The sequence below is a fragment of the Pteronotus mesoamericanus genome, unplaced genomic scaffold, assembly GCF_021234165.1.
Source record: "Pteronotus mesoamericanus isolate MK-2021 breed Mesoamerican mustached bat unplaced genomic scaffold, CSHL_Meso_final contig_220, whole genome shotgun sequence".
Lineage (NCBI taxonomy): Eukaryota > Metazoa > Chordata > Mammalia > Chiroptera > Mormoopidae > Pteronotus > Pteronotus mesoamericanus.
The window spans coordinates 2,300,584-2,327,296 of record NW_026555091.1 but is presented as its reverse complement, the minus strand read 5'-3'; the positions used below and the strand labels follow the sequence as shown (position 1 = coordinate 2,327,296).

Sequence of the window (26,713 nt, the reverse complement as noted above, 5' to 3'; positions counted from 1 at the left end):
GTGGGGTGGCCTCTGACTTCTTTCAGGATGGCCACGTTAGAACTCAGGTGACAATAACAGGCTAGCCCAACCAGTGCCCGGCCAATGGCCTCTTTTTTTATCTTTGCTGACAGCAACATGGATGCGCCCAGGTGAGAAGATGAAGAGGTGGGAGTTGGAGGAGGGAGGAGGAAGTGAGTACAGCTGTTTGGCTTTATAGTGATTGAAGGAAAATCCCTCCTAGCCTATGTATACTGTTTGGTTTTACTGGATACTGCTATGTTAGCCACGAGGACTGCAAATGTGATTGGAAGTTAAAATGCACACAAAGTTATCTAGTTCTTCTTAAAACCTCACCCGATCATTTATCTTCTAAATTTTCCATAGCCACAAATTCTGATGGAAACGTCTACTTTGGTCTCAGTTGTGCTTCTGTGAGGATTGTAATGGACTTAAAGTGTTTGTATGGAGCTGGGAGGATCCCATCTTCTACCCACAGAAACAATGCACACAGAAAACTTACACCACCATTCTTCTTGCCGCACTATAAAGTCGAAATGAACATTCATGGTACATTTTCAAAGGAATAAACTTACTTTCAGTGCAAATAGGACAGCATCCTTTTCTGTTGAGAATTTTACCCTAATCAAGAGAAAAACAAAGAAGAGTTTAATGTTAAGAAATAGGGTCTGCTGAGGACAAAACTCTTTCAAATCCAATACCAGATAGGCCAATGAAATTGGTCCAAGCTGTATCGGAACTCAGTACCCCAGTGGTGATGATGATGGTGAACATGAAGTTGCAGGCATCAGCTTCTCAGGCCAGGGAAAGCCATTCAGAAAGCTTTCCTGTTTTGATCCATCGAGAAATATCTAAAGGACTCATTGCTATGTCTTTTCTCACTTGGAGGGAAAATGGAGGCAGTCTAGATTCAGCCTCTTCACTGAACCCAGATCTAGTCCTCTATGAACCAAGAGTACACACACACAAACAGGAATTGTCTGCCCGCCCACCAATCCAGCTAAGGCCTCCCTCCTGCTCTGCTTCTTGGAGGGGCCCAAAAAATCAACATTAACCCAAGTAGAGGTCTATGGTTAGGGAAATGTCTATGATGCAGATCCAATTCAGCTGGATTTCTTCTTTCGGAAATGGCTACGCAGTCAAAGCCAATGAAGCTGAGAGTTTTGAAATGCTGAGTAATTTTCCATTACCTTTCTGGAAATACAGTGTAATCTCCTAAAATGCATTTCTTCCAATTTTTTTTCACATGTGGCATTTAAAGGAGGATGCATATTCTCAGGGCCCATATCTGAAAATGGCACGTTCTCATCTCTGATTCAGTGGGACTCACAGCGAAGAAGTGCGGAACAGATTAACATTTACCAAGCACTTCACTATGTAACAAACACCCTTCCAGGTATTTCCCTTAAGTTACCCAACATCAGGCTAGTGGTAATGATTTAATAATTTAACACTGAAAACATTTAAGGCTTAATTCATATTATATAAAATAATAATAATTATTATTAAGATGCCCAAGAACTTTATGAGCTGAGTATTTCCCTTTTATAGGTGCAGAAATTGACATCATGCAATGCAGCAGTGGTAGAACCAAAAATCAAGCCTAACTTTGAGTCACCTTAATGGCCATGAGCTGTCCCCTGATTTTTACCCTCTTTCATCCTTTACCGCTAAGAGAATTTAATATTCATTGGATATCTGCTGTGCATTCTTCATATTTTATCCCATTTAAACTTCACAATGACCCTCAATCAGGGGTGTCCAAACTTTTGGCGTCTCTGGGCCACACTGGAAGAAGAAGAGCTGGCTTGGGCCATACATTAAATACACTGTGACACATAATCACAAAAAATCTCAATGTTTTAAGTAAATTTACAATTCTGTGTTGGGCTGCATTCATAGCCATCCTGAAGGTGTCCCTACACCTGATTATAGGAAAGTAGAAAAGAAAGATCACAGAGAGGGGGCCCAAGGCCTGTGTCAAGGCCACATAGTTAATATAAGGCTCACTCACTCATTCGCTACTGGTTGGCTTCATCAAGAATAGATTTAGGTACTCAAAAAAAATCACACTGACTCGAAAAATGCTGATTTATAACTCAGTAACCAAAACCACGTCGGATTCATTTTTCCATCAGCCAGACCTAAATGAAGGCTATGGTGACGTTGAGTAAGACTTAAAACTCAGTCCCATCCAGTCACCCCATGGTTTGAGGCATCACCACGCATCTTCACAGCCTAGAGCTCTCATCTCTATTCAGCACACAGGTCTCCTTTGGCTTCTCGGACAGAAAGCAGTTGAGAACAAAGCCTCAACTTCTGTCTCAGGGGTTTGTCTCAGGCCGATGGCTTGATGGCCCCAGGGGATGGGTAGGTGTCTATACAAATGGAACAGAGCTGTCTACTGCCAAGGCCCCAACAGCGTGTGGCGATATGACCCCCTACGTGTGCACATTGGCAGAAACTGCCATCAGTTTCTTTAGAAAATGTAAGTGGGGCTGGTAATCATCCTAAAGTCAGTGGGGAATAAATCAAACACAAACTATGAAGTAGGAGCTCCTGGGTTACACATAACCAGCTGTGAAACTCTAGACAGGTTGTGACCTCATCCGTAGGAAGGGTGTAGTAGTAACACCCACTTCAGAGGGGTTGGTCACGTGACCTCAGAGCCAGTCTCCACGGATGTTAGTGATGAGATGACAGTGTCAGAACAGCCCTGTCCCCAAGGGACCCCACCTAGCCCTTCTCAAAAAAGGTGCTCCTTTGTCTCTGGGGAGTTGCCAGAGAGGGTGGACAGGAAAATCCTTGCTGAAAATCCTTCTTCGGCAAGGCACACGTGCTTCTGGGAAAGGGATGTGTAGCCCTGGGGCAGGGCAGGGAATACAGGATGATTCTTTAGACTTTTCAAATTTCCCCAGGCAATGCAGGGGCAGGGCAGTAAGTGGTTAACGAGGCCACGGAGTGCGGAGAGTGGGAACCAGAGGGATCATTGGAAAGATGTTTAGAAACAGAAAGGTGGCCCCTGAGGCAGGAGCCGGGCACTGACAAGCTTGGCCACGACGAGGGTGGTGTGACCTGGGGAAAAGGCCCGTCACTGGACGCACAGAGACCCCTGGCCCAAATGTGGAAGCAGCCGGGGACACCCAGAGCGCTGACCTCCCCGCAGCAAGAGAACAGTGAAAACCAGGAGCCCCGCCACCCACGGCGCGGCTCACATGCAGCCGGACCCTCCACCCCGGCCTGCTGAGCTCGGTCCCTGAGCCACCAGGTGGCCGCAGCGCCCAGTTCTTGTCTTGCAGCCTGAGGAAGCCCATTATTGCCAACATGTGCTGCAAGAGGTCGTTAGCAGGGAGGGTTCCCCGAGGCCTGGCAGAGAAGATGTGACCTTATTTTCCCAATGAATATGTATAAGTAGACCATGTGCAAGTCTATGTGCTGTATCTGTTTTTTTTTTTCCTCTGTCGTCTTTTATGGGAGGTTTTCAGTTTTATGTCTGAGGCTTTCTAAAGCAAGTCTAATTAGGGATTTTTGGTGGGTTTTTTTTTCCACTTCTTTCTCCCCTCTTTATTCAGTTGTGCAATAGCAACAGCTGTTGTTTCTTGTGCCTCATTTGGTAGTCAAGCAAAAACAGCACCGTTTTGTTTACAATAATAACAGATGTGAATAAAATTAAAGGCTGTCGATAACAGAGAAGGGCGAACATGCCCTGAATCGGTGTATATGTATTTTTTTTTTCATTCACTGGAAGGTATTGAATAGGTTTGACATTTTCCCAAAATGCATAAAACTTTGAGAGGTTTCAGGTTGCGAAGGCGAGTTCACAGAGGCCCACACTTAGAGGATAATGGCTGCTTTATTCGGCGCCGGGACTGTGGGCTTCTGAAAAGAGGTCTTTCCACAAGGACGTGAGTTCCATTCGGGGCTACCATGGAGGCCAGGGTTCGAGGGGGAAAACTATAGGGGGCAGGGTAGGGGGAGCTGCCAGGCTGAAGAAAACCCTTGAGAAATTTCCTGAGAAACAACCTATGACTTTGAAAAGCTATGAAAGTAAGTCCCTGATCTGAGAGGGGAGAGAGAGAGAGAGAGAAGGAAAATGCAAAGGATGCTGCTGATGTTCAACAGAAAACCCAGCCACGGAAACAAGGGAGCGGACCTAACAGGAGTTGGAGACATTGAAACAAAGAATGGGGCAAGGTCATTAAGAAATAGGAGAGCAGAGATGAGGGAAAGGTGGGAGCTATTTTCACACAAGACTAGAATCTGGGTGGAAACTGCAGAAGAGTGGGGGTGAGCTTTGCAAGGGGCATGTAGCTCCTGGGGAACGTGGAAGTTCCAGGGGGTCTGGACTCGGGGACCAGGGGACCGTGCCACACACAGGATGTTTCCCAGGATGCCCAAGCAAAGGCAGGTCAGCCTGTATCCCCCACATACCTGCGGGCAGCTGCTGATGGGGGCGCACTGCTTCTTGCGACACTCCGCCCTGCCTTTCACGCAAGCACAGATGGTGCAGTTGACAGAGGACCACATCTCTCCATCCTGGGAGAGAGAACACAGATCCTGCTGTCATCTGGGGGCGGAGGGGCACTAACCCAACAGGCTGGGCTTCCTCTGCCAAGGGAAGCACTTTGTACCCTGGGCGAGGGATGCCGACATTAGACTAAAGAACTCGGAGGCATCTACCTGCACCTGACCAAATGAACGTTAAGATTAGGTTTGCATGTGTGCGCGCGTGTGTGCATTCCCCTCCAGGATATAAAAAGAATTTGTGGGCAGCTAAGTCCTATTTGCATCTTGCTCCCCCTGCTTTGGGAGACAAACAGGTGTTTTCACACATGATGTAATAACAAAGACCTAATTTTTCCCGCTGGGTAGGACAGAAACTTTCAAGCCGTGCCAGGCACCAGCTGATAACTGAGCTGTCCAAGGCGGTCGGTTTATCCCCAGAGACGACATGGTTCTGGACCATACTGGGCCCCGACATGCCAAGAACAGAGGCTGGTTCAAAGGACTCCCAGGGCCCAGGCTGACACCTGACCCGGAAGTCGTCTGAAAAGGTGAGGCCCAGCCAGCAAAATGCAAGAGCCACTCACACCGTGTCCCTGCCTGTCACATACTCTTCTCCCAAAAAGGTGGGAAGCACATGCGGATACATTTTCTAGCCCAGAAAGATCTGTTTGAAGAATTTCTTTGGCTAGGTACAATTCTAGTCTGCAAATGCCGAATGCCCAGCTGCAAGAAGCCCCGCACCCTGGAGAACACTCAGGGCTGTGCATCCCTGCTTTGGGGAAAAGAGATGGCAGGCAATAGCGCTGGGCCTGAAAACATATCGGAGTCCTTCCTGGGCTGGGGGCTCTAAGCGGCAGATTTGCTAAAAACAGAGAAACAAGCTAGGGTCTGCCATGTAGACTGCTCCGCCTTCTAATTTTTCTGCAGCTGTGTAAGGACTGTCTACTCCCTAAGGACTTTCATTCTTCAGGAGAAGAAGACCTACCTGAATCTGTCTTAAAGGACATCAGACTATTCCAGAGTCTCCAAATGCACATTTCTAGGGCTCAGTTACAAGGATGACCCTCTGTCAATGACTTCGGGACTCGGTCACTTAAAGGACCCTCGTACAAAGGAGCCGGAAAAGCACTTTGCACACACAGCACCTCCATAAGGACGAGTCGCCGCACCTGGGTGCTGTGGGCAGGGGTGACCTCAAGGAAAGAGGGCATCAGGGGCTCTGAAAGCCTGGGGTGCACGCCACATGCATATGCCCCCTTCCCTTGGGCATGACACACCACGTCTTCTCACCGATGCGGGAGAGCCAAGACTCTCCCTGCTGCTCCGTGGGGTGATAGGAAGCCTGGCTAAGGGCGGCAAGCCCGAGGGGCCTCCACAGGTGACTGGATCATGAAGAGGCACCTTCAGGTACAGAGAGACCCTCTCCGCCCCTGGGGAAGATAGACTAGATGGGAAGCACTTTGGACAAAGTCAACGATATTCACCCTGAACTTTACATGGTCTCTGGGCAGCTTCCTACCTGGGCCGTTGGACAACAAGGTGGAACACACCTGAGGCAGGAGTGGCCAGCCAGCAGACAGCTCTGATGGCTCAGCAGGGGGCACGCGCGCCCCCTTTGCTGAGCTCCTGGGCCGCCCATGTACACCATGAACAGGCATCCTCACCTGAACATCTTCCAAATGAGAGAATCTCCCTTTGCAAAGCAACGGTGTGAAAAAGGCCCAAGAGCGCCCAGCTCTAGGCCTGAGCCATCCCCGGGCACTTAAGCACCTGTCACTGCACCATGCAGGGCAGCTTCAGATCAACCCCAGTCCCAGGCCGGCCACATTTGGAAAGGGCAGTAACGTTTTACCCATTTAAAATATTTCACAAAGCAAAAACAAAGCATATTTCAAAAGAAAAATTTTTCAGAGGAAAACATTTTCAAAACAGTTGCTTCTCTGTCCTTATGTACTTGATTCTAAATATATAGGTATATATAATAAGTAATTATATTATAGATTAACACACATATGTATATGCACACATATACACACAAAATACGGAAGACTCCAGTCTGCATTTTGTGTGAAGCTTTTTACAATTCAGCCCAGCCCAGGAGTTGCCATGAGCTTGGCCTCTGACATACCCGAAAAATCTTGTTGCCAAACTTGCACACTTTGATGTCCTCTGGGGGCACACGTAGGAGGCACTCCTCACAACAGGCCCCCGCGCCCTTGTCGCAGCCACCGGGGTGGGAGCACTTCTTCTTGCATACTACAGTAGAATTCTGGGGGCCCAGAAGCAAACTAGAGATTAACAAGGATGTCCACCACTACCACGCATCCTCCCTGGCTTCGCCTTAACAACCCCCAACAACTGCTTTCAAACATATTCTAAAGATACCACATTTTAATTCATCAAGTTAACAAGTCTTTTGTCCACTTCCAAGTGTTATTTGTTGATTAAGTATCTGGACTATGAAAAGTGCGACACACGCTCCCTACCTTCCAAGGGTTTATAATTTAATGCTCGAGAGACTGAAGATACTGCTTCAGCCAGCGTGTGGCAAGAAGGCCCTACTCACCATGAGAAAACCCGTTTCCTGTCCCTTTCCTCTTTTCTTCACCCACAGTGCTCTCTGGGTCTCCTCCTTGGCTTTGTGCCACCTTCTAGGAGCTCAGCATAGAGGCAGGATATATCTGATCAAAGATCAGACATGAAGAGTTGACGTTCCATCTCAAGATGAAATCCCTTAGTGTGTTCTGTGTTCACAAGGGAATGGAACAAGCTATTCCCAAACTGGGCCTACGTTCTAGGGCTCTTCTGTAAACCATGTGACCCTAACCAAGCCACTTAACCTCTTAGGGTGACAAGTTTCTATCTAGAACTTAAAGGGGTAAGACTTGACTGCTAAAGAGGTAGTATTCCATGAACAAACTAGCCAAGTAAATTGTGCCTACTGATTCATTCAGCAACATGTGGAAGCAAAGTTCAGAGCAGCTTAAGAAAAGTAAACTTCCCTGGCTCCCCAGCCAACAAGACGCAACTTCACCTGGGGTAAGCTGACAGCTGGGAGGACTGTAAGACTGAAACTTGTGTGAAATTTGGTGGAAGAGAAGATGGGATGAAGAAAAGAAGTGTCCCAGGGCAGATCAGCAGTCCCCCAAAAGTATGGTGTTAGTGTGAGAACAATGGCAGAGAAATGAGACCAGGCCCCTCTCCCAGACACAGACACTATTAGTAAACTTGGAGCGAGGACTTATTTCTGAGCCTTCTACACAGTTAGGTTGTATCAATCAACCCATGTAACGCCTGTAGATTCTATGCTAATTATATAACTTCAAGAGGTATTTCCGGTACCATCTACTATAGTCCCACTGGTTAATCATCTAAGATTAATGTCATGCTGAGGTGATCTTTCAGAAAATGTTATTTGTTATCCTTTATATTTAAGGTCCTACCCACATCATACAGTGGATAGGATTGAGAACTGAACAAGACCAGGAGCACATAAAAGGGGTGTCATCTTGTGCAAATCTACCTCTCTGAGCCTCCAAGTCCTGACCTTCAAAATGGAAATAATAATACTGACTTCTCATGTTTCTTGTGCAATTTAATAAAATACTTTAAGTATCTGAGACATTGCCTGGCTTATAGGAATTATTATAAGTCAACTCATCAATTGGAAAAAAAAAATCCTTTGTCAAATTGCATGTTTTGATTTGTACTCACTGGCTTTCACATAACGCATACATCCAAGTAGATTTCCCAATTCTCATTAAACACACACAGCACCCATTAGATCGGTTGTGTGGCCTGGGTTAAGCAACAAGAGTACAGATGGATAATTGTCTGTCTTCAACAAGCTCAGAGAGGAAGAGGAGAGAAAACCACGTGAACAAATAATGGCAATACAATGCAGTAAAGAGAACTAGTCACGGTGTGGAGGGAGCAGAGCAGAGGAAATAATTACCCATCTAGGGAGCTGGGAGAGCCTCTGTACAGGAAGTGGCATCTGAGACAGGCTGCTGTGGAGGAAGAGGAGTTTGCTAATCAATGTAAAGAAGATGGGGACATGCCGGGAGAGAAATCATCGAATCTGAAGGCACACTGTGTTCAGAGAACTACTAAATAGTTTCCAGCACCTGTCACAGCACTGAATGGGAATGCTGGAGAGGGACGTTCTAAGCGAAGAGAAAATGACACAGACTTCTTCAAAACAAGTGCAACCTGATTCTCCAAGCATTCCGTGTCCCAAAGATGACAGCAAACTCATACTCTGATAGAACAACCTCTGGAAGGAATGGTGTTAATTCCACTTCTTTTGAGGCCTGGAGCACGTTTCCTAATCATCTCTCATAGAATCCATGAGACCCAGAGCCCTGTGAGCGGAACAAATTCCCGTCCGGGGGAGCCTGGCTCCCCTACAATCAAGAGAACTGTGAACGGGACGGGTTTTATGGGAAGCTCGGTATCCCCACGAGGAAGCTGTAACTTGTGAAATTCCTGGAGAAGAAGAGAAGTCCTGAGGATGGAGGCCAAGGCCAACAGAAGGAGTGGCAGTGAGTTTAGCACTGGATGATACAAACCACAAAGAGAGGAGGGAGCCACAGGAAAGTGTCCTCGGGCTCAGGAACGGCTCCGGGTTCAACGCCAGGGAACACGCAGAGCAGCGCTTCCTTGGCCACCCCCACCCCCGAAGGAGTGCCCGCCACCTAACACAGCGTGCGTCACATAATCAGGGCCTTCCGAACACCAGTCACGGCTACTGACTCAGACCTGACACTGAGCAAACCTCCTCTCTTTCCCTCTCTGGCTCTTCAGCTATTACAAACAAAACAACAGCCATCAGCACCGAAACATATTATTCTACACGCATGTCACACAGATGTTTGGGTTAACCCACTAATGAAGGATCTTAAAGTCCTCCATATAAATGATTCTCTTCTGAGTTCCAAAAATAGATCACCGCATAAGCACAGTCTAGAAATGTGTGCTGTGTGTCCCTTTAAAACTTGGGAGTGGTGGAATTCTTTCTTTACCAGTCATTAGACTTCTGGTTGCCTTTTGAGAAAAGTGAGCAATGCCTCAAGTAACCAATGAAACGGTGAACAAAACACAAATACTGTCTTCCCAAACTACCAGGTTTATCTTGTGATGCACTGTAAATCCATGCCTTCCTTTCCTCCTGGCTGTGATTAAAGCTGTTTTTATTGCCAGGCATGTCAGAGAATCCATTGTGGATAATGAGATCCAGAGACCACTGCCATGAGCATTTGTCTGAGTTTAGCTGGTGCCTCAGACAGCCCCTCAGACTTCAGTTCTCACCGCCAGGCGCCAACGTGCTGTTCCTGGGAAGATGGCAGTGAGCTATAATTTGGGTCCTATGTTTGACCTTCCTTGCGACCTCAAGTGTGGCTATTGTATTAACGCTAAAGCCCCAGACGCTCCTGTTGTTGGACCACAGCCCCCCAGAACCGCCGTACCCTGCAGGTGCACGCAGTGCAGTTATCGTAGAGAAATGAAGATCCGTTGTCGTAAACATCACTGCGAAAGAGGCAGCTTCCAAACGGGAGATCGAACACTTTCCTCTGACCTAGAGGGAAGCAACGCAGAGTGTAAGCAAGTCAGAAGTCCAGGTGGTCCCACTGTGTCACCAGCAATTCCAACACAGGGCAGTTAAATATTCTAACAAGACCAGGACAATCCAAGGCACAAGAATAGAGCCTTGGGTCGGATGTCCCCAGTGGATCCTCAGGAGTCATTAGCTTAGAGAGTTTTTGTTGAAGAGAGTCTGCATACTCTAAGTTCAACAAATCTTTGTTATACAGGGTATGGCACAAATAAAACCCTCTTTTTATGTGCCGGTAATCTATATCAAATTTTTTATTACAAAATCATTAGCATTTAATTCTGTAACATAATAATATCATGCTTGAGTACACCAAGTGAAATTTTAGATCAAATGTTCAAATTGCTGTCCATCTCGTGAGAGACATTCACATATCCTACCAACCACACTCAATGTCATGACTTCTGCTGGACCCTTATTTCCACAGTGAACCAAGAGGACAGAGACATAGACATGCCCTCACGGAGCACTAAGTCTACTGGGGAAACAAACCCACAAAACATGACTTCAGTACAAATATATGGTAAGTTCTGGAAAGAAACCAATCTGGGAAGTGTGGGGGCAGAAAGAACAGAGAAGACTTCTCAAAGGATGTGATGCCTGAGTTACAATGAGGAAAACTACCCAGAAAATGAGTACTGAAAGAAAGAAGGCAAGAGGAGTCAAGACACCCCATGAAGGAAAAGATGAGCAAAAAGAAGGACTAATGACGAAGCCTTGCAGTTGAAGGAGTTGCAAGTCCATTGGCATAAAGGGCAAAGCTAACTTAAAGGGCTCATAGAGGCACATGTCCAACCTTGCGCAGGCATTGCATCTCTGTAAAATTAGCTTGTTTTGCCTTTTCCATATAATTGATCTACCTATGCTTCATGTATTTTGTAAAGTGGACTCAAATCCTTTTTGGCAAAGGGCAAGATACAGATATAGTTAAGCTTTCTTCTCCACCAGTCAAAATACAGGTTCTGAGGAAGCTTTTTCCCCTCTCAAAATAAATACCCCTTCCTGTTACTTGTACTACAATTATAGTAGGCAATATTGTTGCATGGATGGGTGGGTGGCTGGATGGATGGACAGATGGATAGATGGATGGATGCATCAGGAGATCACTGAACAAAAAGACTCTGCAGCAAGTTTATTCCTTACTCCACACCCAGATGTAACCAGTGGCTTAAATTATCCTCAATAAAATGTAAATTTTACCTAAAAATGTCTTAGCACAGAATCTGGCACTCATTAAACACCACAACAAGTGGCTGATGATATGTATTGTCATTATTAGTGGTCGTATAAGTCAAATATGATTCTGGGTTACATCACTCTGAAGGGGACAACGGGTGCTTTGTGTACATAGAAGTCTGACCAGGCCCTTCATTGAAATGGAGAAAAGAGAGGGAGAGAATGTTGTAACGTGAAAGACAGAGGCATGCCATGTGAATGGATCTTGGTGGAGGAAAAATTTAACAGCAAATCAGTGTCCCAATAGTGCAAAGTCTAAATTAGTCTAAGATTTCAGCATCTAGGTAGTACCCTTGTTTTTTTTCTTTCTGTATTCTTTTATGCATGGGTATGTTTCTTTTTACTCCCAAAGAACATAAAATCTTACCTTAATCCCAAAGTCATCATGGCCCAAAGTAAGATAAAACATTCAAAAAAGTGGTTCATAGGCTCCGCGTACAGCGTGATTTGAACCATTTCCGCATTATTCCACTGGGGCTTAGCCCCACCGAAAAACAGGTCTCATTTGGGAGAATTATGATTTTCAAGTTTCCTAAGACTTTCTGTTCCATTTGGAGTCTATTTAATGACCACAAATGGACAGAAAAATCTGCATTCAATACAATAGCCATTGCTCACATGAGAAACTTCTGTGCTGACTCAGCATATCCATGGTACTGGCTTAAAAGCATTAATCAATCCTGCTTATCTTTGAGGCCAGGCCCCTGACGCCACCTCCTCTGTGGTGACCTTTCTGCTTAGACAGAACACTGCTTCCACCATGACCCAGAGCATGATGATTTCGACCACAGTGAACTGGCCAATTCTACTTCAGGGGCACAACCCCAAGTGCATGTTGACAATCCAAGAAGCACACGTATCAGTGAAAATATCTTTAGTCAGGCATGTCGAAACAAGTCTCCTTTGTTCTTATCATTATTTCATATTTACTTAGAAAGTATATGTCTGCATATGCGTGTGTAGCAGGACGGGAAACTCTGAGATAGAGTTGGCAGTAGAATTCTCCAAATAGGAGAAAACTGCCTTAGTTAACAAGATACCTTCATTTGCTGGTTTGGTTGTAGAAAGACAGGGTCTTCGGGGTGTGGCTATGATAAACGGGCAATAAGTCAACAGGAAGCGTTGGAATTGGGAAGAACAAACTATGAAAGAAAGGAGAGAGGATTCAAGACAAGGGTGAGGACAGTAACTGGTGCCCAAATAAAAGGGACAAACAGTAAAATGCTCCTAAAGGCAAAAATGGCTGAGACATTTTCAAAACAAAGGAAGCTTAACATTTCCTTTTACATGTTCTCTGCTTCTCTATGAAGCAATCACCCTCGGTGACTGCAGACCAGGAAAATCTGCTACACCAGCCTTCAGTCAGTAGCACAATAAGACGTGAAAAGACTGGATGAGGGTAACTCTAAAATGACAAAATGAAGAAGGAAGAGGAAGAGGAGCAGGAGAAGGGAAAAAGGAAGGAAGGGAACAAAGAAATAGCAGGAGCAAAAACACAAAGCCAGCGGTGGCTTGGGAAAATAGTAGCCTCTTCAGGGATCCCTGGAAATTCTGGTGGGGTTGCCGGATGCTCTATTGTATTCATATGGTGGGTGAAGCTACTTTTATTTAAATCTTAAATAGTCTGACCTCCACTAACTCAAGAGGCTAAACATCACATGGAAGAAGCTGACATATGGATTATGAACAGAAGCCCAAAAATCGCGTGCTCTAGAAACTCCCCGTCGTGGACCGTCTCCTTGCAGCTGGCGGCATGAATGCTGCCCTCTGTGTCACCGGGTGGGGGGGTGGGGGCAGGTGCTGGGGGGCAGCGGGGGAAAGCACGGGCTCAGGAGTCACAGAGACCTGTGTCTCGGTATCAACCCATCACTCCCTGGCTGCGCCACCTTCCAGAAATCTACTTCCCTCTCAGGACAAGAAAACTAATAACTGTATCTGTATTACACAATGAATTATATAATATATTTAGTACCTATATATTGGGCTGGCCAAATGGTGCATTTAGGTTTTTTCCCATAAGGTAGAAGACACAGTTTTCATTTTCACCAATAACTTTATTGATTTGGATACTTTGAGTGTGTTGGCTATCTCCCACATGGTATAACATTGATTGTTCTCAGTTAATGTTTCAGTTTGATTGCTATCAACTTCAACTGGTCTACCCGACCACAGAGCATTGTCTAGTGAGAAATCTCCCACACAAAACTTCACAAACCATTTTTGACACATTCGATTAGTCATAGCACCTTTTCCATTCACTGCACAAATCTTTTATTTTTATTTTTTTGCATTTCAGTTGTGTTTTTACCTTTCTTGAAATACTAAAGCATAATACACTGAAAATGTTGCATATTTTCTTCCATCTCAAAAATGAAAATGGCTACACAAAAATTCACCAATTTTGATAAGTTTTTTAAAATGAATGCTGATATGACAGTTGTCACAATAGAATCCAACAAAATTGTTCTGAATGAAGTTAAAGACAACTAAGCGCTACTATAAGCCACCTTGGAGAAAAAAAGCAAATGAACTTTTTGGCCAACCCAATATCACAGCTTCTTAAGATTAAGTAAAAAGAAGCACATAAAACATTTCACATAGTGCTTAGTATCTGGTAAATATGCAATAAGAAAGAGCCAGTACTTCCTTTCTTGGCTATTATTCATTGTTCCCTTCCAAACCTCTTGTTTTTGGCATGTTATGCTTTTGCCTCTAAAAGTAACACTGGTCTATATTCCTCTGTGTGTTTACTTCACATGTTTTTAAAATCTGTTCCAACTTATCATCACATGCTCAATTAAAGAGAGCGTTTTCAATGCTGTCCTCCCAAAAGAGGGTATTTACTGCCCCAAGCTGTCTGGTGGGCCAGGTTTACAGACACAAGGGAGGACAGAGAGAAGCAGCCCCCACGCAGGCCTCAGTGCGGGGACAAGCCCTGCACCCACCTTATTTCCGTGTAACCAGAAGTAGTTGCCATGGACACAGAACAACCTGAGGACCCCAAGACAAGCATGTGGATGAACACCCTCAGCAGGAAACTCCAAGGACATGACATTGTCCTTTGACCTTGAAACTGTCACTCACCCAAACATTTGGGGCAGCACTGTCCCGGGGGGATGTGGCTAAGGTGCTGAGGACAGGAGAGAATGGGACAGACTTCTCGCACGCACTGTGTCCTGCCTCCCTGAAGAAAAGAGAGAGAGGTAAGTAAGCACATTTGGCAAAGTAAAGTGCATGTAGGTTGGATGGTCAAGGTGTCGGGACCACGCTGGGGCCTTCCCTGATGCTAAGTCCCTGGGGTGACTGCTGAGATCAGTGCAATCTCTCCCAAGCCTCCTCTGTCTTCCATACAAACTCCCAGCAAAAAGGCTGCCCGTCAAAAGACGATGACAGCATCTCCTCTCACCCCAGCCACCACCTCATGTCTGTCCTTCTGAAGACGAGCCAACTGTCTCAGTGTGTCTGAGAGTGGAGGCCTCCAGGACTGCAGCTGGGAATGTGTCAGGCAAACCAGGACAAGCTGGCCTCCGCTCCCAGCCCCCCGGCAAGCCAGGGAGCCCTTCAGGTTTTGCCAAGACGCTGCTCCTCGTTCGGGGCCCTCGTCTCTCCGTAGGTCCCACACACATCTTCTGCCAGGAAGGACCCCTGTCTGCCACAGCTTAAAGGCGCTGCTGGGAGGGCTCAGTGAGGTTGGGACGGGGGAGAGCCACTGATCTCCTCAAAATGGGTACACAAACAGCCGCTGTTTGGAAGAACAATTTCATTGAATTTACCAAGCTAACCTAACTGGTTTCCATTCACCAAGTAGAAGTATATGATGACTGATACTGAGAAGATTGGAAGAGCCTCCACGCGTCCTGGGAGAAGTCTAGAGCCTTCAAGTATTGTCCCTGCCCCGCACTGTGAACCCTCCAGCACCCATTACCTCTGACACCCATTCCTTCCTCTCGGAAGGCAAAGACGCAGTGCACTGATACTCTCCCCTCCTCCATCCCTGAGAGACCCCTGCTTTTCAAGCCTCAGCAACTTGTGACTGAATCTCTAGAAAGTGGGGACAGGGTTAAAAAACTGCTTTCCAGTCAATTTACAGCCGCCACCTTTGCAAGCCTAATGTGAAAACTATCCTGTGCAAAATGAATTGCTATCAAAGTTGTGAATAATTTCAATGTGTTGGCTTCTTGGGGATCTGAGGCAGAAATCGAATTAAGAGACCCTCCAGTATCGCTTGCCTCGGGCTGAGGATTTCTTTCTCAAGAGGCCTCAGGAAAGGAGGCACTCGCCTCAGAGAACCCTGGGCCTGGCGAGGAAAAAGACCCTTTTAACTGTCCCCACACCTTCTGCCCCGACACTGGACGTCAGCTATCCACGTCACATTTTGTCCCTTCCAAGCACACGGCCATCTCCCGGCGTCTCTGCCTTCTCTTCCTGTTCTTGCCGTTTTTATTATTACAGTTTATTTTTTGGTGGGGATGGATGAAAAGGGTAGGGTACATTATATCTTTTTAAATATTTATGATTTTTAAACCACTTTAGGGTTGGATTCTTCCCCAAACCAATAAAGAACATGTGAAAATACCACAAAAAGCTCTTCTGTTGTTTTTACATTATTTTCAGATCAGCAAGAATCACTAAAAAGCTCCTAAGAATCCCTGGCTGGCCCCGGTGAGGTTCCTCACTCAACTCCGCACAATCCTGAAGTCCGGCCTTTCATCAGACTCCAGGGACCGTGCACGAGTTGAGGCCAGACTCTGAGGTCTGCCCCAGCGAACATAGAAGCCACAAAAGCCAAGTCCAGAGAGAGGACATAGTCTGCCCTTAGCATTTAATTTCAAAGAAATCTATCTGCAAACAATGCTCTGAAATCTGGAAGCCTCAGGCCACACAAGGCTACTAGTGTGTCGGCTTCTCTTAGGTGCACAGAGAATATACTCTTTTCAGCGATATTCTCTGTTCTTGCGGGGTCAGCGTCTATTTTTCATGCATGTTTTAAAACTAAAAAAAAAAAAAATGTTTTTAAATGTTGCATAATTGCATAGGAGTGAACTTGCCCGGCACTTCGGAGAGCTGGCAAAAGATTATGTGGACTCCAGTCGTTTTCCTTACAATAAGGTCAAAGAGTGAATTTTGCATACATAATCCAACGGCAGTTTGTGTTTCCCTCGAGTCTGTTCAAGTAACTTGAACTCCTATCTGGGTTTGCTGGTTTGGTCAAGTTTTATTTTGTTTGGGCTGCAGCGCTGGGGCACAGCCGCGGTCCCCAGGCTGCATCCCCGTGGATGGCTGCAAAGGGAGCCCCAGGCCCTGTTGGCTCCCAACCTGCTTCTAGGATTTCAGCTCCACAGGAACTCTGGTCAAACTACAAGCTGTGGCTACGCTGTAAACGAAAAAAGTTAAAATAGCAGAAGTAAACATTTCTGTTTCTAAAAATGTTCTCATTCTTACTGTACCTGCACTAACTTGAGCTTTGTAGTTGGGCTTCCCTGACTCAACTCTCTTCCCCAAATTCATCCTGGAAGGTTCCATCCAACCAGGACTCCTTACCAGCATCCATCCATCATTTCACTATTTGATCAAATAGGTAAGGCCTATCCTATGTTGGGATAGGGCAGTGAATGTAACACACAAAAGTCACTCTTTATGGAGGCTGTACCACCACGGACCATGCCCCCACGCTAAGGTAAAGGATAACTCGCTCACTACTGCATTCAGGATCAAGTGTAACCTACTCAGGCTAAAAGTTGCTTGCTAATATCTACTTATTTTTTTGTCCTAACACAGAAAACTACTTGTATTAGACTCTGGCAGTTAGGGTTGGCCCTATGACTCAGTTCTGACCAACAGGAGGTAGGTGAAAATAATATACCACGCCTGTAGGCGTTGCCTGTTAAAGTCTTTCACACACAATGCTCCACTCCCTCTCCACAGGATGGGTCATCAGCTGAATGGAGGGGACTTCATGACCTTTGCAAAACATGGAAAAAGCCCACTTTCCTGAGTTGCTGTATGCAAATCTACCCATTCAACACCTACTGTTACATGAGCAAGAAAAAAAATTGCAGCATTAAAATATTCAGACGTATTACTTCTTCATTACCAGTTAGCCTACTTTGTCAAGATACCCATAACTTTCTTTCCAGGCTTCTTCCCTCCCAACTCCAACCTGAACACAGGGGTCCAGGTACCTCATTTCTTTCTTTGTTGCCCTCAAGCACATCTTACAACTCCCACCTTTTTTATACATATCTCCTTCCCTCCCCGCCCCCATCCCTGACCCCTATGGAAATCCTGCTTCATCCAAGGTCTGTCTCAAGCATCTTGTCATCTGTGACACCTGCTAGATGCGTCCATGTTCCAGGAACCTCCTCCATCTTCCCGTATCTTTCCTTTTTTCATTTTTTATCTGTACTCCTATATTTTTAACACATACATTTTAACTCTGCAAGATGACACTGGTTTTGCCTTCAAGCTAGACTATTATTGGGCCAGGGACCAGTTCTTGGAGCCCAACATCCTTCAGGAAAGTTATGGGCTCAAGGAATGTTTCAGTAGAAGTTTACTGCGTGAAAGACAGAGCCACTGCTCCAATGGACTCCAGGCCACAGCTGCATCCTTCAGACGCCTTTAACTCCAGGAAGCTGATGAGGTGTGGTTCAGGGCTGTGGGCCTCCATTTACTTTTGTATCCCCTTGAGTTTTGCACATTTTGGGTAACAGTCAAATGTTTCTTGGTGCTGACACTGGAAAAATGAACACTCAACTTGAACTTGTAAAGCTGATAGGATTCCTAGGTTCCCATGTATTTTGTTAAATGTTTGAAAATTTCTAAATAGTTTAATAGTCCTGGCTGGTGTGGCTCAGTGGATTGGGTCCTGGCCTGTGAACCAAAGGGTTGCTGGTTTGATTCCCAGTCAGGGCCCATGCCCGGTTTGTGGGCCAGGTCCCCAGTGGGAGGCGCGCAGAGACAACCACACATTGATGTTTCTCTCTCTCTCTTTCTTTGTCCTTTCTTCTCTCTCTAAAAATAAATAAAATCTTAAAAAAAATAAACAATTAAAATACATAGGCACTAATGACTACAGCTGATCCTTGAACAACTCAGGGGTCAGAGCTGCCAACCTCCTACCAAGTTAATCTTTGTATAACTATTACATTCTCATCTGGTCAACTAAGAAAGGAATGCCAGGAACTTGCATAGTACAGGTGAGTTATGATTTTCACCATTTGTCTTTTTCTGGAAAGGTGAGCTTGCCCTTTAGCAGTGGTCCTTTGTTCTAATCGCATCTCTGAGTATTTCTCCAAAAGGAGCTGTTTTTACAAGAAAGACTTGAAACTTGTCCCAGGTCTCTTTTCTGCTCCTTAATTTTTGTTTTAGCTGATTCAGTCAAGAACACAAGGCTTTGTGTCAAAGTTTACCCCAAGTAGCAATTATTGCGTAATAAAAATCTGTCTTCCTGAGTACAGTGACGAGCGCAAGATCATCACACCACAGCCTTGTGCCTGCAGGATGTTTCCCCACCCCTGAGGACCTCTGAGACATGGGGGCTGGAAAGCATCCTGTAGCATGTGACAGGGCGCTCATCCCTTGACCAGGATGCAGAGCCTGGCTCTTCCACAGGAAGCAAGAAGGAGAGCAGTGCACTGCCAACCAGTTACAACTAGCCAGCTACACTTGAGCACTCTCTAGGGAGATGTTTTTTCCCCCACTGTTTAATTCTTTGAAGAGAATGGGGTTCTCTGTTGATTCCAGTTGAAGGGGGTACAGAGGGACAAGAACACGGCTGGGGCCGGCATGGGGGGGAAATGCATCCTGAGTGCAAGAGTTTATGTGTGACCCAGAACTCTTCCGTCTTAACACACAGAGGTGCAAAGCTGATTTGTGAGCAGAGCACTCACTCTGAATTACAAACTGGGCCAAAAACGTCACACACAAATAAACAGATGTCTTTAGCCATACCTCTCTTTGACCTGGATATTCATTGTGGTAAAGTTTCAGAGCCTGACAGTTACTTCCAGGGGAAAAGGTCTTGGTACTTGGCTTTCCCTGTTCTTGGCCAGAGCAGAAGAGGACATGAAGCTGAGGAGGGGCAGCATGTGAGCTCTCCAGCTAAAAGAAGAGAAGGAGGTTGGACGAGGGGAGCGGTGACACCCCAAATTGCAGTGGGTAATGAGCACACTCAGAGAGAGAGAGAGAGAGAGAGAGAGAGAGAGAGAAGGTATATGTAGATACACGCTCTACATTGGCATGTATGTATATATTGCTGTGGTACAATAATTTATGTGTGTATTGATGAGACTTACCTAGTAGACTAGGGTTTTTCAGCTTTGGCACTAAAGACATTTTGGGTCAGATATTTTGGGTTTGTTCCAGGGGGCTATGCTGTGCATTGTGGGACATTCAGCAGAGTCCCTGGCTTCCATCCATTAGATACGAGTATCACCCTTCGTTCCTTGGTTGTAACAAACAGAAATGCCTACAGATATTGCCAAGTGCCCCTGGGGGGCGGGGGGGGGACAACCACTGCACTAGACAGAAGTTTCCTTGGCCACAATCCAAACACTTACATTTTTCAAAAAAGTATTTTATTTATTTATTTGGGGGTATGGGAAGAGAAAGAGAGGGAGAGAAACATCAGTATGCAAGGTAATCTCCTGATTGCCTCTCACATCGCCAACTGGGGACCTGGCGCACAACCCAGGCCTGTGCCCTGACTGGGAATTGAACCAGCGACCCTTTGGTTCATAGGCCAGCACTCAGTCCACTGAGCCACACCAGCCAGGGCAGAACCTGCATTTTTAATAACATGCCCAGATGATTTAGACACTGCTGCCTGAGGTGTCGTCTTTTGCAAAACGCAACACAAAACTCAAATTTGATTTCACACAGAGTCAAGGACATGTCAGGAAAGCTTGACCAAGACGCACTATGTTGCCCCATAAAAGTTGAAGCAAACAATACCCGTGGGAAGTACGCGCTGGGCTGACAAAAACAATACCCTTTTGTCCCTCACTGCCTATTCACAGGACTCTGACCTGATGCTACGTCTTCAGAATCAAGCCCGAAACAAATTCCCTTTCTTTTTCCCATCAATTAACACCTTTAAGTCCCATTGTGGTGTTGTTAATGTTACTGTTTTGGTTCCCTATTGCTGCTGCAACAAGTGCCACACAGACCGAGTGGCTTGAAACCACATGCATTTACTATCTCCCAGTTCTGGAGGTCCAAAGTCTGAAATCAATCACTGGGCTAAAATCAAAGTGACAGCAGGGCTGCCACATTCCTTCTGGAGGCTCCAGGGAAGAATCCATTTCCGGGCCTCTTCCAGCGCCTAGACACTGCCTGCATTCCTTGGCTCATGGCCCCCTCTCTCCATCACCAAAGCCAGCAGGGTAGCATCTTTAGCTTTCTCTCTGCTCTGACTCAGGCCCTCTGCTTCTGCAATCATGTTTCCTGTGATTGTGACCTCCTGCTTCCCTTGTATAAGGGCTCTTGTAAGAGTTTATCCAAATAATCCGGGGTAATGGCCCATCTCAAAATCCTTAACTTAGTCATATCTGCAAAGACCCTTTTGCCATAGAAAATAACAGTCACAGGTGTGGGGGGTTAGGACGTTGACATCTCAGGGGTCAGGGTGCATTACTCTGCCTAGCACAGTTATTATTCAAGAGGTAACACTCAATGCCACTGTGCAGTCCCAGGTGTAGTATTTCAGGCCTGAAGCTACTGCGACACACTAGTATAACCTGTTCCATCAGCCTCTCCCTCACTGAAAAAGCTGGCTGTTCCCATGTTTTTCAGAAAGAAAAGATAGTCAGGAATCACAGTTTAACTCCTGGTTGTATGGTTCCCGAACTGAACGAGTAGTTGGTTCTTCCTATGCTCATCTCTAGTTACTTCATCACACCTTTTAGAAGGAGACATGCAAAGCAGACCACCTGAGTGTCTCATTCTTGTTAGTCTGTCCTTGTCAGAGGCAAAACCACAGGTGCTGATGATGGACATCTTTAGGAGCACCGTTCTGGGTGTTAATGGAGTAGAAAGACTTCCCTGTTGGCCAACGGGCCTCTTTAAGGGCACGGCGCCAGGCCTGCTGTAAACCCCCTGAGGTGAAGTTCCCACCAAGCGGAGTGACTTGGCCAGTCACCCTCTGGCCCACGCCAACCAGCCCTGCAGGGGCTTCAGTGTGTTCTGATGGCCAGACAGATGACTCCCCGAGTTTGTGTTCATCCTATTCAAACACACCTGCAGGAGGCTGCCCGTGCTGGCCTCGCCAGGGGGTGTGCGCAGCCCCACCGTGAGGCCTGCCCCTGCCGACCGGGTGGCTCCGGGCCAGCTGCCTGATCGAGCAGCCTGGCCTGGCTGCAGAGCCTTCACGTGTGCACAGAGGTAGAGCCCAAGGGCATCATGTTGGTGAAATAAATATTAGATTCACAGAATTAATGGGTGATATACTTGTGTTCACTATTGCTTCACCAATGCCGCTTTAAAGGAGGGGTTCAGTATTGTGTTGCTTATGCCTCATATTTAAAGGGAATATTTGTCCTCTTTGAATCCTTGTTCTTCACTCTTTCTTGTCACTTAGCTGAATGGCAGTGTTTTGTGTTCTTTTCCTTCATGTTTTTGTTTTGAAAAAGAACACTTAAATCATTTTCCTCTTCCCCAGACCTAGCTTTCCACATGGGCAGACACGTGGATCACTGATGAGACAGAGATACCATCTGAGGCGAATTTCGAACGGTTCTGGGTTTCCACTAACCTTTTCCTTTTTTCCTTGTCTAATTGAGAAGCAGGAATAGGAGAGCATCCCACAGGACCAGGCTCAGAGGAGATCTCAGCAACCAGAGCGGACTTTCCAGCCATGGATTGTCTGGTGTCTGAAAGCAGGTGCTGAGGGACAGCTGGGACAGACTGGTAGGTGATCTGCCCTGAGGAGCGTCAGAGCTCTCCCAGGGCTCCCTGAGCACAGAGGTGGGGCTCGCCGATAGGACCCCGAGGGTCTGGCCCTGCCATGCTGGGGAGCCTGGGTGTTCCCTCCCTGAAACAATCGGTAAATAAACAAAGAAATTCCCAACAGAACACCCTCCTAATAGTTCAGATTCCCGGAGACCACCCCGGTAGGACATTCCTCAACTGCCACCCGAAAGAAAGAACCAAAGGAAGGGAACAAGCCCTTTTCCTGCTCTTGCCATTTTTATCCAAGTGCAACCTTTCATCATCGCGGACGTAGTCAAAGCTGTTACAAGCCTACTGCTGACACATCAAACGCTTTCCCTGCAGGTTGGCCCGCTTCCAGGGAGATGAAAAGAGCAATCGTTCAGAACTTACACCTTCTATGAGCTACGAGCCATTCCTGAAAGGAAGGAAATAACACCATGGTGCAGGAGAAAGGGCATTTTTCACGTCCCCCGGGCGGTCTACACCATAGCAGCGCCGGACCTACACGAGGGAGGAGGGCACAAGAGGACCTGGCATAGGGGCGAGAGTCTCCGGACACACGGACCCACAAAGACAGGAACACAAGCATCGCCGATAAGCTGTTTCTCTAAAACCTTTCTGTTAACTATGAAGTTTGAGCTACCAAAAACAGTTTAAGTATACCACATGCTTTACATAACGCTTCATTTTGTTCCTGTAATGTCACATTTGGATTTATCATTGGCCCTGAACCAGGTTGGCCGCTCACTAAGGGCGGAAGCTGTGTTCCTATTTCTTTGGTCTTCCACAGGCGCCTCTGCCCTCCTCGCCCCACAACAGGACTGTCATAACGGCTGGAGTGCTGGGCTTCCAGGTCCACCCCTACTCGTGGGGCTGTCCGTTAAAGCGGAAAATAATCCAAAACTATTTGGGCCCCAGGGAGGTCTCCTGAGGCACCAAAATATCTGTTGTCTTAAAATGGTGAGTCTTAATTAAGATACGTCTGCATTCCCTCGCTGTATTGACAGAAGGATCCTTAGAAGTCTCCGAGCTATTTCCTAGTGAAGTTTGCCTGAGAACGCTTCTGGAAAATAAAATCGCATTTACAGTTTATTTTAATTTCTGAATAGCGGCAGACGAGCCACAGCCTTTTTGGCTTTTGTTTGCCTATTCGACAACTATGTGAAACACTGCAGTCTTTAAATGAAAACTTTCAAAATCTTCATTCAGTATAATTACTATGTGCAGGTCTGTATTTTGTATCAGGTGCCAATTTCCTAAAATTCTAACAAATATTAAAATAGTGTAAGTAAAGTGTCATGGAGTCCTTTAAACACTCTGGTCTCCATCAGGGGACACGGTCCAGGTGGACTAGAGGTTTTTGGCATGGTTCACTGCAGCTGGCGATCTCCTGGGCATTGGTCTTGTCAACCCATTCTAAGTTTATGTTCTGAGATAATCAGGCTGCAACACAGTCTTGGCAAGCTCTTGGGATGATTGCAATCTAGGCCAAATATGATCAAAGGAGAAGAAGTGTACAGGCTGTTGGAAACAGCTCTGGTAGGGGGTCCCAGTTTGAGCCAAAGCTCGTGTTCTGACATGTCCGGGCAAGTCCAGTGAAAGGGAGAGTCTCACTCATTTGGCTTCTCATAAGCACAGAAAAAATCCATCCTGAGGAAGGAGGAGACGCAGCACCACCAGTTCCTGAGGCCAGGGACAGAAGGAAGGCGTCGTCCGAATGCGACTTGGCATCTGTCCCTCAACCCACCCCAAAGCCAGTGCCGTGGCGCTGTGTTGGCCCAAGGGGATGAAGACACTGACAGCAACGCTTAAAAGGACCGTGTCACTAAAACCTCAGTGAAACAGTCAAGGACAGGTCCCACTATTCTGGAATTCCTAGAATTGAGAGCGCCATACAAGAAAAGGAAAAGTGAATTTTGGTCCTCCCAGCTTCCCCTCCAGGACATTAGTGCAATGCACAATCAGAGAGCGTGGAAGGGGTAGTCATGTCAGCTGATAACCAACGGGCCTGGGAAAAGGCGGTGATGCCCAACAGAGGCAACCTCAGCAGAGAGATGACACAGAAGGCGGAATCAGCCCCCCAGGATAGTGGTATTTCCTCTCTCCTGAACACCGACTTACAGGGAGGCTGGCCATCAGAGCCCAGAAGAGGGCGATGTAGAATAGCACCTGGAGACAAGGCACAGATGCGTCCCCTACAAATGTATTTATCGTTTGGCCAGGCAGAAAGAGAAAGTGTCTGGTCTCTTGTAGAAGCAATGAGTTCTATTAAATTGAGCTTCTCCTGGAATGGTATTAGGCCTGGGTCAGAAGCTTTGTCTTGTGATCGTGGCCAGAACATGCCGTGGAAAGGCCAAAAGGGAGGAGGCCATGGGGAGGGAGCAGCTGGGTAGAAGGCTTGTCTGGTCATGTAAAGGGACCGAGGGGACCAGAGCTTCATAACTGTGACAATATGCCTAACAACCCCAGAGTTTTTCCAAGAAAGATGCAGAACCATAGGATTCAATCCGTAACCTTATTAAAGGAACGGAAAAAATTATACCTGGACAATGCAATTAGCACCTTCTATTGGGAAATAATACAGAAAGGTCAGCAGTTCAGGACTGGATGTTTAGGCCATGGCTAGGACAGAAATTTTAAAGACCCTTCTGTTTGCCAGAACGACCCTAAGTGCTTCAGTACGAACCAAGGACAGTCCCCATGGTTCTTAGGAACTAATGGAAGAAGAATGAACAGCCACCTTTGATGGGAAAGGCCATTCCACTTAGAACACCTGTCAGGACATCGGTGGTCAGAGGACCAGAGGTGCACCACTCAGAATGTGCCCAGGGGTTCTCTTTAAAGACCAGAGTAGACAGGGAGTATTTGGGGTGGTGGGAGGGGCAGGGAATGTCCAGGACTTGGGGAGGCAGTGGTTCAAAATTATCTCCCATTTTAAAAAAGATTTTATGTATTTACTTTTGGAGAGAGGGAAAGGGAGGGAGAAAGAGAGGGAGAGAAACATTAATGGGTAGTTGCCTCTTGTGTACCCCCTGCTAGGAACTTGGCCTGCAACCCAGGCATGTTCCCTGACTGAGAATTGAACTGGTGACCCTTTGGTTCATAGGCTGGTGCTCATTCCACGGAGCCATGCCAGCCAGGGCCAAAATTATCTACCATTGTATCATACCAGGCCACCTGAAGGATGGTGGCAATGTCTTGAAAGACAGGCAAATATGGGAAAATTTATGTACTAAAGGATGAACACTCAGTCCTTTTTGGACCAAGAAATCCAGAAAAATCCCCTTTTAAATTGATCTGTGTTGTTTATAAAGAGCCTCATCGACAAGTACCACAGTTTGGCTGCCAAGCTCCGAGAACTGCTATAAACAAGTACATCAAAGTATATGACCAGCTCATGACCAGAACATTGCTAGTTCCAATTAGCAAAATAAATTTGCGATCAGAAGAATGTCTGGCATATCCACAAGGGCTCAACTATGAATATTGCCCTGGCAGTGAAATATTTCTCTTAGTTTTTAGACATGACATAAAAGTTTTCTTTGCTCTGAGGAGTTTTCTGAGAAGGCCCTTCATAGACTCTGCAGGTGCAACTCTAAAACAAGATGTCTCCGTCCCCCCTCAAAAAATTGCTAAGGTGAAAAATACACTCGTTTATGTTGTGGGTTTTACTTAAAATGCACAGTGTGGACATTCACGGGCAATGACTATTTTGTGCTCTTGCCCCAGGAAAGTGTTTCCAGTGGTCTAGGACAAGGAGTATGGCCCACAGAGTCCGAACTGGCCAGGCCCAAGAGCCATGAAGCTCAGATCTTGCTCCTTCTTCACAAACGCTGGCAGGCAGACTAACTTTGAAATCCCAAGCAGCTCATTCTCTTGGACCAATTCTGCCTGGAAAATGGATGCTCTCTTTACAGCTGGAAAAAAAATGTGCCACGGTGGGGAAACAGGCAACAATGCAAGGATAAGGATTCAAAATCCACAATTCTCAGAGGACCTAATGGGTTTTACTTTAAAGAGCAGAAGATTCTTAAAAGTTGGAAATGACAAGAGCACCGAAATTGCTCACAGTGAAAATTTTAAATGATTCTGTTCTCAAACACCCTCAATTGCACATCTTTGTAAAATGGCCATTTCCTTCAGCTAATACCTAGATACGAGGTCTTTGCACTGAAATATTCTCAAAACTCCAAATCTGATCTATTATTAGAGCTGTAGAAATAACATCATCCATGAATGTGGAAATGATACCGAACTCCAGATAAGGGGTGATAAATCAAAAGCCTCATGGAAAATAATGACTTTTTAAAATGTTTATGAACTCCTAGTCAGTGACGTCATGAGCAGATCTGTGCCTTAAAGCTCAGTACAAACCAGGAAAGCTTCCAGATTCTAAGTCAGGAAGGGGAACTGGAAACCCACAAC

General features: G+C 46.2%; 1 protein-coding gene across 2 annotated transcripts in view; it reads right to left on the bottom strand.

The window, feature by feature from the left end:
• The window catches only part of BMPER (BMP binding endothelial regulator), a 215,849-nt gene that overhangs the window by 84,555 nt on the left and 104,581 nt on the right, over window positions 1-26,713 (bottom strand). The window contains exons 7-11 of one of the 2 annotated variants that reach the window (XM_054571349.1): window positions 14,441-14,540; window positions 9,975-10,084; window positions 6,635-6,775; window positions 4,432-4,536; window positions 576-621 (exon numbers count right to left, since the gene is read on the bottom strand). In XM_054571349.1, the coding sequence (XP_054427324.1) occupies window positions 576-621; window positions 4,432-4,536; window positions 6,635-6,775; window positions 9,975-10,084; window positions 14,441-14,540 (502 nt within the window). The remainder of the gene's footprint in view (window positions 1-575; window positions 622-4,431; window positions 4,537-6,634; window positions 6,776-9,974; window positions 10,085-14,440; window positions 14,541-26,713) is intronic. The other variant, XM_054571350.1, reaches the window with a different exon arrangement.